General features: G+C 41.2%; 1 protein-coding gene across 1 annotated transcript in view; it reads left to right on the top strand.

Moving 5' to 3' along the window:
- The window catches only part of LOC120977959 (connector enhancer of kinase suppressor of ras 2-like), a 535,146-nt gene that overhangs the window by 344,699 nt on the left and 171,179 nt on the right, over nt 1-19,268 (top strand). Inside the window, exon 5 of the mRNA XM_040406152.1 lies at nt 12,857-12,976. Coding sequence (XP_040262086.1) covers nt 12,857-12,976 — 120 coding nt within the window. The remainder of the gene's footprint in view (nt 1-12,856; nt 12,977-19,268) is intronic.

The raw sequence follows: 19,268 nt of genomic DNA, 5'->3' as shown, positions 1-19,268 counted from the left end.
ACATTATCTGTACTCAGATAGTTATCACTGTGTTATCTGTGGTGTTACATAGGGCTGCAGGTGACATCTACTACATTATCCGTACTCAGCGAGTTATCACTGTGTTATCTGTGGTGTTACATAGGACTGCAGGTGACATCTACTACATTATCTGTACTCAGAGAGTTATCCCTGTCTTATCTGTGGTGTTACATAGGACTGCAGGTGACATCTACTACATTATCTGTACTCAGAGAGTTATCACTGTGTTATCTGTGGTGTTACATAGGACTGCAGGTGACATCTACTACATTATCTGTACTCAGATAGTTATCACTGTGTTATCTGTGGTGTTACATAGGGCTGCAGGTGACATCTACTACATTATCCGTACTCAGCGAGTTATCACTGTGTTATCTGTGGTGTTACATAGGACTGCAGGTGACATCTACTACATTATCTGTACTCAGAGAGTTATCCCTGTCTTATCTGTGGTGTTACATAGGACTGCAGGTGACATCTACTACATTATCTGTACTCAGAGAGTTATCACTGTGTTATCTGTGGTGTTACATAGGACTGCAGGTGACATCTACTACATTATCTGTACTCAGCGAGTTATCACTGTGTTATCTGTGGTGTTACATAGGACTGCAGGTGACATCTACTACATTATCTGTACTCAGAGAGTTATCACTGTGTTATCTGTGGTGTTACATAGGACTGCAGGTGACATCTGCTACATTATCTGTACTCAGCGAGTTATCACTGTGTTATCTGTGGTGTTACATAGGACTGCAGGTGACATCTACTACATTATCTGTACTCAGAGAGTTATCACTGTGTTATCTGTGGTGTTACATAGGACTGCAGGTGACATCTACTACATTATCTGTACTCAGAGAGCTATCACTGTGTTATCTGTGGTGTTACATAGGACTGCAGATAACATCTACTACATTATCTGTACTCAGAGAGTTATCACTGTGTTATCTGTGGTTTTACATAGGACTGCAGGTGACATCTACTACACTATCTGTACTCAGAGAGTGATCACTGTGTTATCTGTGGTGTTACATAGGACTGCAGGTGACATCTACTACATTATCTGTACTCAGCGAGTTATCACTGTGTTATCTGTGGTCTTACATAGGACTGCAGGTGACATCTACTACATTATCTGTACTCAGAGAGTTATCACTGTGTTATCTGTGGTGTTACATAGGACTGCAGGTGACATCTACTACATTATCTGTACTCAGAGAGCTATCACTGTGTTATCTGTGGTGTTACATAGGACTGCAGATAACATCTACTACATTATCTGTACTCAGAGAGTTATCACTGTGTTATCTGTGGTTTTACATAGGACTGCAGGTGACATCTACTACACTATCTGTACTCAGAGAGTGATCACTGTGTTATCTGTGTTGTTACATAGGACTGCAGGTGACATCTACTACATTATCTGTACTCAGAGAGCTATCACTGTGTTATCTGTGGTGTTACATAGGACTGCAGGTGACATCTACTACATTATCTGTACTCAGAGAGTTATCACTGTTATCTGTGGTGTTACATAGGACTGCAGGTGACATCTACTACACTATCTGTACTCAGAGAGTGATCACTGTGTTATCTGTGTTGTTACATAGGACTGCAGGTGACATCTACTACATTATCTGTACTCAGAGAGCTATCACTGTGTTATCTATGATGTTACATAGGACTGCAGGTGACATCTACTACATTATCTGTACTCAGAGAGTTATCACTGTGGTATCTGTAGTGTTACATAGGACTGCAGGTGACATCTACTACATTATCTGTACTCAGAGAGTTATCACTGTGTTATCTGTGGTGTTTCATAGGACTGCAGGTGACATCTGCTGCATTATCTGTACCCAGAGAGCTATCACTGTGTTATCTGTGGTGTTACATAGGACTGCAGGGGACATCTACTACATTATCTGTACTCAGAGAGCTATCACTGTGTTATCTGTGGTGTTACATAGGACTGCAGGTGACATCTGCTACATTATCTGTACCCAGAGAGCTATCACTGTGTTATCTGTGGTGTTACATAGGACTGCAGGGGACATCTACTACATTATCTGTACTCAGAGAGCTATCACTGTGTTATCTGTGGTGTTACATAGGACTGCAGGGGACATCTACTACATTTTCTGTACTCAGAGAGCTATCACTGTGTTATCTGTGGTGTTACATAGGACTGCAGGTGACATCTACTACATTATCTGTACTCAGAGAGTTATCACTGTGTTATTTGTGGTGTTACATAGGACTGCAGGTGACATCTACTACATTATCTGTACTCAGAGTTATCACTGTGTTATCTGTGGTGTTACATAGGACTGCAGGTGACATCTGCTACATTATCTGTACTCAGAGAGCTATCACTGTGTTATCTGTGGTGTTACATAGGACTGCAGGTGACATCTGCTACATTATCTGTACTCAGAGCTATTACTGTGTTATCTGTGGTGTTACATAGGACTGCAGGTGACATCTACATTATCTGTACTCAGAGAGTTATCACTGTGTTATCTGTGGTGTTACATAGGACTGCAGGTGACATCTACTACATTATCTGTACTCAGTGAGTTATCACCGTGTTATCTGTGGTGTTACATAGGACTGCAGGTGACATCTGCTACATTATCTGTACTCAGAGCTATTACTGTGTTATCTGTGGTGTTACATAGGACTGCAGGTGACATCTACATTATCTGTACTCAGAGAGTTATCACTGTGTTATCTGTGGTGTTACATAGGACTGCAGGTGACATCTACTACATTATCTGTACTCAGATAGTTATCACTGTGTTATCTGTGGTGTTACATAGGACTGCAGGTGACATCTACTACATTATCTGTACTCAGAGAGTTATCACTGTGTTATCTGTGGTGTTACATAGGACTGCAGGTGACATCTACTACATTATCTGTACTCAGTGAGTTTTCACCGTGTTATGTGTGGTGTTACATAGGACTGCAGGTGACATCTACTACATTATCTGTACTCAGAGAGTTATCACTGTGTTATCTGTGGTGTTACATAGGACTGCAGGTGACATCTACTACATTATCTGTACTCAGAGAGTTATCACTGTGTTATCTGTGGTGTTACATAGGACTGCAGGTGACATCTACTACATTATCTGTACTCAGAGAGTTATCACTGTGTTATCTGTGGTGTTACATAGGACTGCAGGTGACATCTGCTACATTATCTGTACTCAGAGAGCTATCACTGTGTTATCTGTGGTGTTACATAGGACTGCAGGTGACATCTACATTATCTGTACTCAGAGAGTTATCACTGTGTTATCTGTGGTGTTACATAGGACTGCAGGTGAAATCTACTACATTATCTGTACTCAGTGAGTTATCACCGTGTTATCTGTGGTGTTACATAGGACTGCAGGTGACATCTGCTACATTATCTGTACTCAGAGCTATTACTGTGTTATCTGTGGTGTTACATAGGACTGCAGGTGACATCTACATTATCTGTACTCAGAGAGTTATCACTGTGTTATCTGTGGTGTTACATAGGACTGCAGGTGACATCTACTACATTATCTGTACTCAGATAGTTATCACTGTGTTATCTGTGGTGTTACATAGGACTGCAGGTGACATCTACTACATTATCTGTACTCAGAGAGTTATCACTGTGTTATCTGTGGTGTTACATAGGACTGCAGGTGACATCTACTACATTATCTGTACTCAGTGAGTTATCACCGTGTTATGTGTGGTGTTACATAGGACTGAAGGTGACATCTACTACATTATCTGTACTCAGAGAGTTATCACTGTGTTATCTGTGGTGTTACATAGGACTGCATGTGACATCTACTGCATTATCTGTACTCAGAGAGTTATCACTGTGTTATCTGTGGTGTTACATAGGACTGCAGGTGACATCTACTACACTATCTGTACTCAGAGAGCTATCACTGTGTTATCTGTGGTGTTACATAGGACTGCAGGTGACATCTACTACATTATCTGTACTCAGAGAGTTATCCCTGTCTTATCTGTGGTGTTACATAGGACTGCAGGTGACATCCTACATTTTCTGTACTCAGAGAGTTATCACTGTGTTATCTGTGGTGTTACATAGGACTGCAGGTGACATATACTACACTATCTGTGCTCAGAGAGTTATCACTGTGTTATCTGTGGTGTTACATAGGACTGCAGGTGACATCTACTACATTTATCTGTACTCAGAGAGTTATCCCTGTCTTATCTGTGGTGTTACATAGGACTGCAGGTGACATCTACTACATTATCTGTACTCAGAGAGTTATCACTGTGTTATTTGTGGTGTTACATAGGACTGCAGGTGACATATACTACACTATCTGTGCTCAGAGAGTTATCACTGTGTTATCTGTGGTGTTACATAGGACTGCAGGTGACATCTACTACATTATCTGTACTCAGAGTTATCACTGTGTTATCTGTGGTGTTACATAGGACTGCAGGTGACATCTACTACATTATCTGTACTCAGAGAGTTATCACTGTTTTATCTGTGGTGTTACATAGGACTACAGGTGACATCTACTACATTATCTGTACTCAGAGAGTTATCACTGTGTTATCTGTAGTGTTACATAGGACTGCAAGTGACATCCTACATTATCTGTACTCAGAGAGTTATCACTGTTTTATCTGTGGTGTTACATAGGACTGCAGGTGACATCCTACATTTTCTGTACTCAGAGAGTTATCACTGTGTTATCTGTGGTGTTACATAGGACTGCAGGTGACATCTACTACATTATCTGTACTCAGAGAGCTATCACTGTGTTATCTGTGGTGTTACATAGGACTGCAGGTGACATCTACTGCATTATCTGTACTCAGAGAGTTATCACTGTGTTATCTGTGGTGTTACATAGGACTGCAGGTGACATCTACTACATTATCTGTACTCAGAGAGTTATCACTGTGTTATCTGTGGTGTTACATAGGACTGCATGTGACATCTACTGCATTATCTGTACTCAGAGAGTTATCACTGTGTTATCTGTGGTGTTACATAGGACTGCAGGTGACATCTACTGCATTATCTGTACTCAGAGAGTTATCACTGTGTTATCTGTGGTGTTACATAGGACTGCAGGTGACATATACTACACTATCTGTGCTCAGAGAGTTATCACTGTGTTATCTGTGGTGTTACATAGGACTGCAGGTGACATCTACTACATTATCTGTACTCAGAGTTATCACTGTGTTATCTGTGGTGTTACATAGGACTGCAGGTGACATCTACTACATTATCTGTACTCAGAGAGTTATCACTGTGTTATCTGTGGTGTTACATAGGACTGCAGGTGACATCTACTACATTATCTGTACTCAGAGAGTTATCACTGTGTTATCTGTGGTGTTACATAGGACTGCAGGTGACATCTGCTACATTATCTGTACTCAGAGAGCTATCACTGTGTTATCTGTGGTGTTACATAGGACTGCAGGTGACATCTACATTATCTGTACTCAGAGAGTTATCACTGTGTTATCTGTGGTGTTACATAGGACTGCAGGTGAAATCTACTACATTATATGTACTCAGTGAGTTATCACCGTGTTATCTGTGGTGTTACATAGGACTGCAGGTGACATCTGCTACATTATCTGTACTCAGAGCTATTACTGTGTTATCTGTGGTGTTACATAGGACTGCAGGTGACATCTACATTATCTGTACTCAGAGAGTTATCACTGTGTTATCTGTGGTGTTACATAGGACTGCAGGTGACATCTACTACATTATCTGTACTCAGATAGTTATCACTGTGTTATCTGTGGTGTTACATAGGACTGCAGGTGACATCTACTACATTATCTGTACTCAGAGAGTTATCACTGTGTTATCTGTGGTGTTACATAGGACTGCAGGTGACATCTACTACATTATCTGTACTCAGTGAGTTATCACCGTGTTATGTGTGGTGTTACATAGGACTGAAGGTGACATCTACTACATTATCTGTACTCAGAGAGTTATCACTGTGTTATCTGTGGTGTTACATAGGACTGCATGTGACATCTACTGCATTATCTGTACTCAGAGAGTTATCACTGTGTTATCTGTGGTGTTACATAGGACTGCAGGTGACATCTACTACACTATCTGTACTCAGAGAGCTATCACTGTGTTATCTGTGGTGTTACATAGGACTGCAGGTGACATCTACTACATTATCTGTACTCAGAGAGTTATCCCTGTCTTATCTGTGGTGTTACATAGGACTGCAGGTGACATCCTACATTTTCTGTACTCAGAGAGTTATCACTGTGTTATCTGTGGTGTTACATAGGACTGCAGGTGACATATACTACACTATCTGTGCTCAGAGAGTTATCACTGTGTTATCTGTGGTGTTACATAGGACTGCAGGTGACATCTACTACATTTATCTGTACTCAGAGAGTTATCCCTGTCTTATCTGTGGTGTTACATAGGACTGCAGGTGACATCTACTACATTATCTGTACTCAGAGAGTTATCACTGTGTTATCTGTGGTGTTACATAGGACTGCAGGTGACATATACTACACTATCTGTGCTCAGAGAGTTATCACTGTGTTATCTGTGGTGTTACATAGGACTGCAGGTGACATCTACTACATTATCTGTACTCAGAGTTATCACTGTGTTATCTGTGGTGTTACATAGGACTGCAGGTGACATCTACTACATTATCTGTACTCAGAGAGTTATCACTGTTTTATCTGTGGTGTTACATAGGACTACAGGTGACATCTTACATTTTCTGTACTCAGAGAGTTATCACTGTGTTATCTGTGGTGTTACATAGGACTGCAGGTGACATATACTACACTATCTGTGCTCAGAGAGTTATCACTGTGTTATCTGTGGTGTTACATAGGACTGCAGGTGACATCTACTACATTATCTGTACTCAGAGAGTTATCACTGTGTTATCTGTGGTGTTACATAGGACTGCAGGTGACATCTACTACATTATCTGTACTCAGTGAGTTATCACCGTGTTATGTGTGGTGTTACATAGGACTGAAGGTGACATCTACTACATTATCTGTACTCAGAGAGTTATCACTGTGTTATCTGTGGTGTTACATAGGACTGCATGTGACATCTACTGCATTATCTGTACTCAGAGAGTTATCACTGTGTTATCTGTGGTGTTACATAGGACTGCAGGTGACATCTACTACACTATCTGTACTCAGAGAGCTATCACTGTGTTATCTGTGGTGTTACATAGGACTGCAGGTGACATCTACTACATTATCTGTACTCAGAGAGTTATCCCTGTCTTATCTGTGGTGTTACATAGGACTGCAGGTGACATCCTACATTTTCTGTACTCAGAGAGTTATCACTGTGTTATCTGTGGTGTTACATAGGACTGCAGGTGACATATACTACACTATCTGTGCTCAGAGAGTTATCACTGTGTTATCTGTGGTGTTACATAGGACTGCAGGTGACATCTACTACATTTATCTGTACTCAGAGAGTTATCCCTGTCTTATCTGTGGTGTTACATAGGACTGCAGGTGACATCTACTACATTATCTGTACTCAGAGAGTTATCACTGTGTTATCTGTGGTGTTACATAGGACTGCAGGTGACATATACTACACTATCTGTGCTCAGAGAGTTATCACTGTGTTATCTGTGGTGTTACATAGGACTGCAGGTGACATCTACTACATTATCTGTACTCAGAGTTATCACTGTGTTATCTGTGGTGTTACATAGGACTGCAGGTGACATCTACTACATTATCTGTACTCAGAGAGTTATCACTGTTTTATCTGTGGTGTTACATAGGACTACAGGTGACATCTACTACATTATCTGTACTCAGAGAGTTATCACTGTGTTATCTGTAGTGTTACATAGGACTGCAAGTGACATCCTACATTATCTGTACTCAGAGAGTTATCACTGTTTTATCTGTGGTGTTACATAGGACTGCAGGTGACATCCTACATTTTCTGTACTCAGAGAGTTATCACTGTGTTATCTGTGGTGTTACATAGGACTGCAGGTGACATCTACTACATTATCTGTACTCAGAGAGCTATCACTGTGTTATCTGTGGTGTTACATAGGACTGCAGGTGACATCTACTGCATTATCTGTACTCAGAGAGTTATCACTGTGTTATCTGTGGTGTTACATAGGACTGCAGGTGACATCTACTACATTATCTGTACTCAGAGAGTTATCACTGTGTTATCTGTGGTGTTACATAGGACTGCATGTGACATCTACTGCATTATCTGTACTCAGAGAGTTATCACTGTGTTATCTGTGGTGTTACATAGGACTGCAGGTGACATCTACTGCATTATCTGTACTCAGAGAGTTATCACTGTGTTATCTGTGGTGTTACATAGGACTGCAGGTGACATCTACTACATTATCTGTACTCAGAGAGTTATCCCTGTCTTATCTGTGGTGTTACATAGGACTGCAGGTGACATCTACTACATTATCTGTACTCAGAGAGTTATCCCTGTCTTATCTGTGGTGTTACATAGGACTGCAGGTGACATCCTACATTTTCTGTACTCAGAGAGTTATCACTGTGTTATCTGTGGTGTTACATAGGACTGCAGGTGACATATACTACACTATCTGTGCTCAGAGAGTTATCACTGTGTTATCTGTGGTGTTACGTAGGACTGCAGGTGACATCTACTACATTTATCTGTACTCAGAGAGTTATCACTGTCTTATCTGTGGTGTTACATAGGACTGCAGGTGACATCTACATTATCTGTACTCAGAGAGTTATCACTGTGTTATCTGTGGTTTTACATAGGACTGCAGGTGACATCTACTACACTATCTGTACTCAGAGAGTGATCACTGTGTTATCTGTGGTGTTACATAGGACTGCAGGTGACATCTACTACATTATCTGTACTCAGCGAGTTATCACTGTGTTGTCTGTGGTCTTACATAGGACTGCAGGTGACATCTACTACATTATCTGTACTCAGAGAGTTATCACTGTGTTATCTGTGGTGTTACATAGGACTGCAGGTGACATCTACTACATTATCTGTACTCAGAGAGCTATCACTGTGTTATCTGTGGTGTTACATAGGACTGCAGATAACATCTACTACATTATCTGTACTCAGAGAGTTATCACTGTGTTATCTGTGGTTTTACATAGGACTGCAGGTGACATCTACTACACTATCTGTACTCAGAGAGTGATCACTGTGTTATCTGTGTTGTTACATAGGACTGCAGGTGACATCTACTACATTATCTGTACTCAGAGAGCTATCACTGTGTTATCTGTGGTGTTACATAGGACTGCAGGTGACATCTACTACATTATCTGTACTCAGAGAGTTATCACTGTTATCTGTGGTGTTACATAGGACTGCAGGTGACATCTACTACACTATCTGTACTCAGAGAGTGATCACTGTGTTATCTGTGTTGTTACATAGGACTGCAGGTGACATCTACTACATTATCTGTACTCAGAGAGCTATCACTGTGTTATCTATGATGTTACATAGGACTGCAGGTGACATCTACTACATTATCTGTACTCAGAGAGTTATCACTGTGGTATCTGTAGTGTTACATAGGACTGCAGGTGACATCTACTACATTATCTGTACTCAGAGAGTTATCACTGTGTTATCTGTGGTGTTTCATAGGACTGCAGGTGACATCTGCTGCATTATCTGTACCCAGAGAGCTATCACTGTGTTATCTGTGGTGTTACATAGGACTGCAGGGGACATCTACTACATTATCTGTAGTCAGAGAGCTATCACTGTGTTATCTGTGGTGTTACATAGGACTGCAGGTGACATCTGCTACATTATCTGTACCCAGAGAGCTATCACTGTGTTATCTGTGGTGTTACATAGGACTGCAGGGGACATCTACTACATTATCTGTACTCAGAGAGCTATCACTGTGTTATCTGTGGTGTTACATAGGACTGCAGGGGACATCTACTACATTTTCTGTACTCAGAGAGTTATCACTGTGTTATCTGTGGTGTTACATAGGACTGCAGGTGACATCTACTGCATTATCTGTACTCAGAGAGTTATCACTGTGTTATCTGTGGTGTTACATAGGACTGCAGGTGACATCTACTACATTATCTGTACTCAGAGAGTTATCCCTGTCTTATCTGTGGTGTTACATAGGACTGCAGGTGACATCTACTACATTATCTGTACTCAGAGAGTTATCCCTGTCTTATCTGTGGTGTTACATAGGACTGCAGGTGACATCCTACATTTTCTGTACTCAGAGAGTTATCACTGTGTTATCTGTGGTGTTACATAGGACTGCAGGTGACATATACTACACTATCTGTGCTCAGAGAGTTATCACTGTGTTATCTGTGGTGTTACGTAGGACTGCAGGTGACATCTACTACATTTATCTGTACTCAGAGAGTTATCACTGTCTTATCTGTGGTGTTACATAGGACTGCAGGTGACATCTACATTATCTGTACTCAGAGAGTTATCACTGTGTTATCTGTGGTTTTACATAGGACTGCAGGTGACATCTACTACACTATCTGTACTCAGAGAGTGATCACTGTGTTATCTGTGGTGTTACATAGGACTGCAGGTGACATCTACTACATTATCTGTACTCAGCGAGTTATCACTGTGTTGTCTGTGGTCTTACATAGGACTGCAGGTGACATCTACTACATTATCTGTACTCAGAGAGTTATCACTGTGTTATCTGTGGTGTTACATAGGACTGCAGGTGACATCTACTACATTATCTGTACTCAGAGAGCTATCACTGTGTTATCTGTGGTGTTACATAGGACTGCAGATAACATCTACTACATTATCTGTACTCAGAGAGTTATCACTGTGTTATCTGTGGTTTTACATAGGACTGCAGGTGACATCTACTACACTATCTGTACTCAGAGAGTGATCACTGTGTTATCTGTGTTGTTACATAGGACTGCAGGTGACATCTACTACATTATCTGTACTCAGAGAGCTATCACTGTGTTATCTGTGGTGTTACATAGGACTGCAGGTGACATCTACTACATTATCTGTACTCAGAGAGTTATCACTGTTATCTGTGGTGTTACATAGGACTGCAGGTGACATCTACTACACTATCTGTACTCAGAGAGTGATCAATGTGTTATCTGTGTTGTTACATAGGACTGCAGGTGACATCTACTACATTATCTGTACTCAGAGAGCTATCACTGTGTTATCTATGATGTTACATAGGACTGCAGGTGACATCTACTACATTATCTGTACTCAGAGAGTTATCACTGTGGTATCTGTAGTGTTACATAGGACTGCAGGTGACATCTACTACATTATCTGTACTCAGAGAGTTATCACTGTGTTATCTGTGGTGTTTCATAGGACTGCAGGTGACATCTGCTGCATTATCTGTACCCAGAGAGCTATCACTGTGTTATCTGTGGTGTTACATAGGACTGCAGGGGACATCTACTACATTATCTGTAGTCAGAGAGCTATCACTGTGTTATCTGTGGTGTTACATAGGACTGCAGGTGACATCTGCTACATTATCTGTACCCAGAGAGCTATCACTGTGTTATCTGTGGTGTTACATAGGACTGCAGGGGACATCTACTACATTATCTGTACTCAGAGAGCTATCACTGTGTTATCTGTGGTGTTACATAGGACTGCAGGGGACATCTACTACATTTTCTGTACTCAGAGAGCTATCACTGTGTTATCTGTGGTGTTACATAGGACTGCAGGTGACATCTACTACATTATCTGTACTCAGAGAGTTATCACTGTGTTATTTGTGGTGTTACATAGGACTGCAGGTGACATCTACTACATTATCTGTACTCAGAGTTATCACTGTGTTATCTGTGGTGTTACATAGGACTGCAGGTGACATCTGCTACATTATCTGTACTCAGAGAGCTATCACTGTGTTATCTGTGGTGTTACATAGGACTGCAGGTGACATCTGCTACATTATCTGTACTCAGAGCTATTACTGTGTTATCTGTGGTGTTACATAGGACTGCAGGTGACATCTACATTATCTGTACTCAGAGAGTTATCACTGTGTTATCTGTGGTGTTACATAGGACTGCAGGTGACATCTACTACATTATCTGTACTCAGTGAGTTATCACCGTGTTATCTGTGGTGTTACATAGGACTGCAGGTGACATCTGCTACATTATCTGTACTCAGAGCTATTACTGTGTTATCTGTGGTGTTACATAGGACTGCAGGTGACATCTACATTATCTGTACTCAGAGAGTTATCACTGTGTTATCTGTGGTGTTACATAGGACTGCAGGTGACATCTACTACATTATCTGTACTCAGATAGTTATCACTGTGTTATCTGTGGTGTTACATAGGACTGCAGGTGACATCTACTACATTATCTGTACTCAGAGAGTTATCACTGTGTTATCTGTGGTGTTACATAGGACTGCAGGTGACATCTACTACATTATCTGTACTCAGTGAGTTATCACCGTGTTATGTGTGGTGTTACATAGGACTGCAGGTGACATCTACTACATTATCTGTACTCAGAGAGTTATCACTGTGTTATCTGTGGTGTTACATAGGACTGCAGGTGACATCTACTACATTATCTGTACTCAGAGAGTTATCACTGTGTTATCTGTGGTGTTACATAGGACTGCAGGTGACATCTACTACATTATCTGTACTCAGAGAGTTATCACTGTGTTATCTGTGGTGTTACATAGGACTGCAGGCGTTCTCACATACTGTGTGATATTTTCATTGCTCCTTTCTTGTGTTTTTTTCAGTGTAAGACGTTGTCAGGAATCTGCGATCACATCATTTCTCTGTCATCGGACTCCTTGGTGTCGCAGTCCGCTCACCTGGAAGTCGTTCATCTCACCAATATCATGCCCAGTGAAGGACTGGTAAGTGTTCCTGCGCAGAGTATTATACAGGAGGTTGGGTGGATCGGCGGAGCTAGTAGTTTGGGGTCACTGGTGGGTCTGCCGTGGTTTGTTTCATCGCTGGGGGCGACGTCTCCAGTTTCTTGTGAATGATTGTAATTGTGGAATAAAATATTCTGTAACTTTCCAATACATTCAGGGTTTCATTTCCTCACCTTTTTTACTGATTACTTTCCATGAATTGAGGATTTCTTGTATTTGATTCATAGGCTGAAAAAGTCCAGAAACCTGCTGACACATTGTAACAAACCCTCAGGATTCAAAACTTTTAATGAACATTCATTGACTGCCAATAGCAATCTTAAAAATTGTGAGAAATGGAGACACAAGGATCAGAAAGTTACTGACTTTATCCATGTACAGTAATTAAATGATATTTCCTTAAATCCAGTAAAATCATTCATTACTGTGCCTTAATAAAGTGCCAAACTAGGGGGACTGGTGGGTGGTGGTACCATCCGGGTCTCGCCTATTCTTGGATTAACCCTTTTAAACGTCATTAGTGGTAAGTCAGTGTAGAGCTACTAAGGTGTATAGTAGGTCTGACATCAACATAACATTTGTAAACAAGTGAAATAAAAGATGTGTGGATGCGTATAGAGATGCCAAGAATTATAATATATAGGATAAAAACATATATATATATATATATATATATGAGATTTACATAAAAGATTATACACACAGATAGGGTTACTACATGACGTCTCGAGTGCCTAAGAGACTGTATTCTGCAGTATCGTACACGATATAGTGTGGTAAAGTGGGGCAAATTAATAGGTAAAATCTGTTTAAAGGGGATACCAATACATATATTGAAATAATGTGGTATCGCAGGTTCAGTTACTCACTTCACGAGGGGGCGGTTTACCAGGATAAGCGTAATCCACCCCCCCAGCCTGGACCGCTTCTAGAGTTTTAACGGATGAAGGCAGCCAATCACACGGGTGCTTCTCTTCAAAGGTCTTTATTGCATTTACATATAAAAATCCGGCTCAACGGGTTTCGGGACAGGCACGTCCCTTCATCAGGAGCAATAGTGTCCCTGTCTGTGGTCACAGGTATTTATACCCTAAGTTTATTGTTGAAATGTTTGTTAAAATGGCCACTAATTGGCAAAAAGGCGCCAAAATTACGTCAGGGGACCGCCCATATGGGAAAGAGGGCGTCTGGAGCCGATCTGTACCGCCGGCCGGAAGGGGGAGTGTCCGGCTGCGCTTTCGCGCATGACCGGAAGTTGGTGCGTTTCAGGCTGGAAGGCATCGCAGCGTCCGGCCTTGTTGTTATCCTTCCTTTCCTTCTGAAGTGATTCTATGGGCGGTGTGCTTGTCCGGAAGTCCAGAGTCAAAAAAGAAGTATCCCTACTACTAACCCAAAATGACTATAAGACAATAAGAAACATCGAGATGAACCCATGGACTACACACGCCAACGCCCACCCAGTAGACATGGATAATCACTCCCACAACACTATCCTCAACGACACAAAAAACTACATTCACAATGAAATAGACCATTTTTTTCTGAGGACCTACCTGGCCCTAAACCTCATCCCCAGAGGATTAAGACTATCACTCAAACCCACATTCCCCAACGATCACATCTTTAACACAGACTGGCTACACATCAGTGACAACTGCTCCCAATCCCTCATGAAGATACTTATAGCCAAACGGAGAAACACAAGTAGAAACCTTACTACCAATCTCGACTATCACCTCCAGTTTAACAGAGCTAGCCCCAACACAAGTCCACCCCTAAACAATCAAAAAGAAACCTCACCTTGTACGATCCAAATGCACCAAACTCCTCAGAGACCTTAGGGACTATAGCAACAACCTAGTAAGAACCTGGGAACGGAAACTCCACAAAAGAGCCCCTACACACCATATCCTCCCAGAAAAAAAAGCCCCCCTACAGCACTTTCCCCCCCAGTAACTAGACAAAACCCCAAACCTACAAGATTCAACAACAATACAGAAATAAAAGGGAAACCTAAAACCTACGCCGAGGCTGCAAGCAGGCAGGAAGATAGAAAGTATACAACACAAAATAATAAGTGGGGTAAATACAACGCCCCACCAAATCCTCCCGAACCACAACCAACTATCCCATGCCTCACCAATAGGAGAGAACGACAACAACAAGGAAACCTTCCCACAACCAATACTCCAAAAAACCTAACCCCACCATACGAATACGACCCAGAGTTATCAATTTACACCACACCTCAAGCCACTTACAGACTAGGATCCAACACCCGGCCACACCACACACCGGGAGCTATACAACCCAAATGCACACATACACATTTTTCACCAAATGCCCACCGACTCCGTCTCCAAAATCATGACGCAGCAGAAACACAAACAGACACAGAGAACGACTCACTATCTCCACTTAATATTACCACACACTCAGTTAGCTCATCCTACCGAAGCCCGGACCAACATTTTTTAGACTTACCCCCCAATCTAACAGAAAGTCCTCTCCTAGAGCAACTATCCACGCTCAACAAGACAGGACCAACGGGGGGCTCTCCTCCACTCACAATACCACCTCCCCGCCTGGACCTATCAAGCACACAAATCCTAAACACACTCATTTCCACACCAGGCCCCACACACCCCACTCAATCCAAACTACAGGAACCACTAAAAATCACCAACTTCTACAGTCCCATCTCGAACCCCAAAAAAAGACCAAACCCCGCTACAGAGGATGTAGAGGTGGCAGGAAACAATCTACCAACAAACAAAAAACACAGACCAAAAACCCAGTCACGATAAAATCTGTTTCTGACACACTAAAAGAAAAAGGTATCTTTAACCTCTCCGGATATAACCTAAGCAAAACAGAAATAGAACTATTAGGCAAAGGCCTATCCTTCTGCCCCACCAACAAACCAGACTTTTTTGAGCTATTCGTAGATTTCAACCAATTCATTAGAAGATTAACCCTGCAGCGCCATTTCTGTATCAAAAACTATGTAACAAACACAAATAAAAATCCCATTAATGATAGCACAAACGATGCAATAGCCTCTACCTCATAAGCATTAAATACAATACACAACGAGACACAGACCCTAGAACCCACTATTACCATAAAACCTCCACTAAAAAACAAATCCTGCTACTATCCGTTGGAAAGCCGAGGTCCACATCTAGAAAGTTACTATAACATGGTTCTAGATGACCTCAAATGTGCATTCTCACCAACAAAAGCCCCCCAAAAAAAGGCTAAGATCCAACGCGACCAGACATATCCAAACCAATAACAAACAAACCAGATAACCTCAATAATAACCAGAAAAAAGCCCTAAAAAACCTAAAAGACAACCCCAACATCGTCATAAAAAGCGCAGATAAAGGAGGAGGAATAGTTGTCCTCAGCACGGACCAGTACGAAAAAGAGGCCCAAAGAATCTTATCAGACACCAATTACTATAGACCGATCACTGAAGATCCCACCAAAGACTACAAAACCCAATTCACGACCTAATAGAACACGGAACATCACAGGGAATCCTAGATATAAAGGAACTGAAATGCCTCAAAGTATCCCATCCAGCCATTGCCCGATTCTACTACCTCCCCAAAATTCACAAATCCCTATCCGACCTCCCCGGTAGACCAATTATCTCAGGCATAGATTCACTTACCTCTAACCTGTCAGAATACATTGACGCCAGAGATACGTTATCACACTCCCATCCCACCTTAAAGACTCGGCCCACCTCATCCAGAGCCTAGAGGAAGTCACGTGGCAAAATGATTACATCTGGGCCACGCTAGATGTAACATCCCTATACAGCAACATCATGCACTCACTAGGCCTTAAAGCCACAAATACATATCTGGACAACGACACCATCATGACACCAGCCCAAAAAGACCACAATTATTTTACATACAAAGACAAATTTTACATTCAAACCAAAGGAACAGCAATGGGCACCAAATTTGCACCCTCCTATGCGAACCTATTCATGGGGGCTTTCGAGGACCAACATGGTCTACTAAAGCACCCCAACATCAAATTCTACAAAAGATACATTGATGATATCATTTTCATCTGGCAAGGAAATAACAATGACCTCAAAACATTCGTACAGACCCTCAACCAAAATAATTGGAACATTAATCTTACACTAGAATCAGACCCGAAAAACGCAGTTTTCCTAGACCTCCACCTCAACAGTAAAAACAACATTATCTCCACCAGCACACACTTCAAAAACATAGGCGCCAACAGCTTCCTAGACTTCAATGGCTGTCACTACCATAAATGGAAAACCAACATACCCTTTAGCCAGATGAAAAGAATAAGACGCAACTGCGCGAATACGGACACCATGAAAACACAAATAGAGACCCTAAGCCAAAGATTCCTGCAAAAAAACTACCGCCCACAACTCATCAAAAATTCGAAAAAGAAAATTTCACAAATAGATCAGAAGGAAAGCCTTAAACCAAGACCAGGGTTAATCACAAGATACAACAAAAATCACCAATCAGACACATTTTCACCAAACACTGGTCAGTACTACTCAAAGACCCCATTCTAGGTAAAGAAATACCAAAAACACCAAGACTCACCTTCCGAAGAGCCAAAACCCTTAAAAACATTCTAACCCCATCATGCCCAAACAAACACACCCTAAAAACAACGGAACAGACAAAAATCAACAAACACCAGAATTCAAGGGATCTTCAAAATGCGGCACGAAAAAATTTAAATGTTGCCAGATGATTAAAACAGCAAACAGAGAGATAGACATTCCACATCCCATGGGCAAGATTCCATCTCTACAACAAATGACATGTGCCAGCAGAAACGTCATTTACCTACTTCAATGTCCCTGCAACATCTATTGCGTTGGCCGTACGACACAAACCCTGAGAGAGCGAATGAACGAACACAGATCAAACATAAAAAGAAAAATCACAACACACAGCGTCTCGCGCCATTTCACACTAGCACACGAAGGCAACCCCCTCGATTTAAAGGTCACCCCCCTAGAGCAAACCCCTTCCTACCAATAACTTTGTAGGAAGGAAATGTTCTGGATTTTTAAACTCAACGCCCTCACTCCATTTGGCCTCAATGAAACACTAGAACACGCCAACTACTAATTATCAATTATCGCTAGAGTCACAGCTAATATCGAAAAAATACCCCCATCACTTTCCCCCTCTACCCCTTCCGAAGCCCACAAAAAAAGTACTCCTTCTCCCCTTTCCTCTACTTTTACAAAAAAAAAAAACACCCCCAGCCCCATATTGCCAAACTAACATATATGTTCCGTTTAAACCGCTGGACGTATTTCGACCAAAACATCCAATAATAAAAAAATAAATAAAAAAAGAGTAGACAAATACAAAACATAAAAAGGTTGAGTAAAGAGCGAGGGAAGCGGACTGTGTATAAAGAGAATATGTACATATATATATATGAGAAATAAAGAAACAGCAACATAAATAGAGTAAACTAATCCCACATTATTTAGTTATTGATTATATTCTAACCACATTTTAAATACATATGTCTCTGATCGATAAACTCAAATCCATTTTATCCCGAAAGAAACAACCCCACCATCAGCACCGTTTTTATGCTCGATTTATTATTTTTACTTATAGTGATATAACTTTTATTCTTATTTTTATTCATATTCTCATTTTTCTCACAACCTCCTTTTTCGCTTCTTAATTTATTTATATATATTTTCTTCATGATATACCCTATTAGAATATACAACACACCCAAATACCTTAACTATAAAGATCATGATGTGAATACAGATATAACAAACCTCCCTTTCCCACCCCCCTCCCCCCCTCTTTTCCTACTGTTATCCACTAACCATTAGCCCTATACACCTATATCCAGATACCCACATGATGTTAGGTAGAATGAATAAACCTTTTATATGACACATATACACTCCCCTAAAGAATTATTAGTGCCCCCATACTAATACGGTGTTGGACCCCCTTTTGCCTTTAGAACGGCCTTAATTCTACGTGGCATTGATTCCACAAGGTGCTGATAGCATTCTTTAGAAATGTTGGCCCATATTGATAGGATAGCATCTTGCAGTTGATGGAGATTTGAGGGATGCACATCCAGGGCACGAAGCTCCCGTTCCACCACATCCCAAAGACGCTCTATTGGGTTGAGATCTGGTGACTGTGGGGCCATTTTAGTGCAGTGAACTCATTGTCATGTTCAAGAAACCAATGTGAGA

The sequence above is a fragment of the Bufo bufo genome, chromosome 8 (assembly GCF_905171765.1).
Source record: "Bufo bufo chromosome 8, aBufBuf1.1, whole genome shotgun sequence".
In the NCBI taxonomy this organism is placed as follows: domain Eukaryota; kingdom Metazoa; phylum Chordata; class Amphibia; order Anura; family Bufonidae; genus Bufo; species Bufo bufo.
Note: the sequence above shows the minus strand (reverse complement) of the source record. Positions and strands in the feature narration are given on the sequence as shown.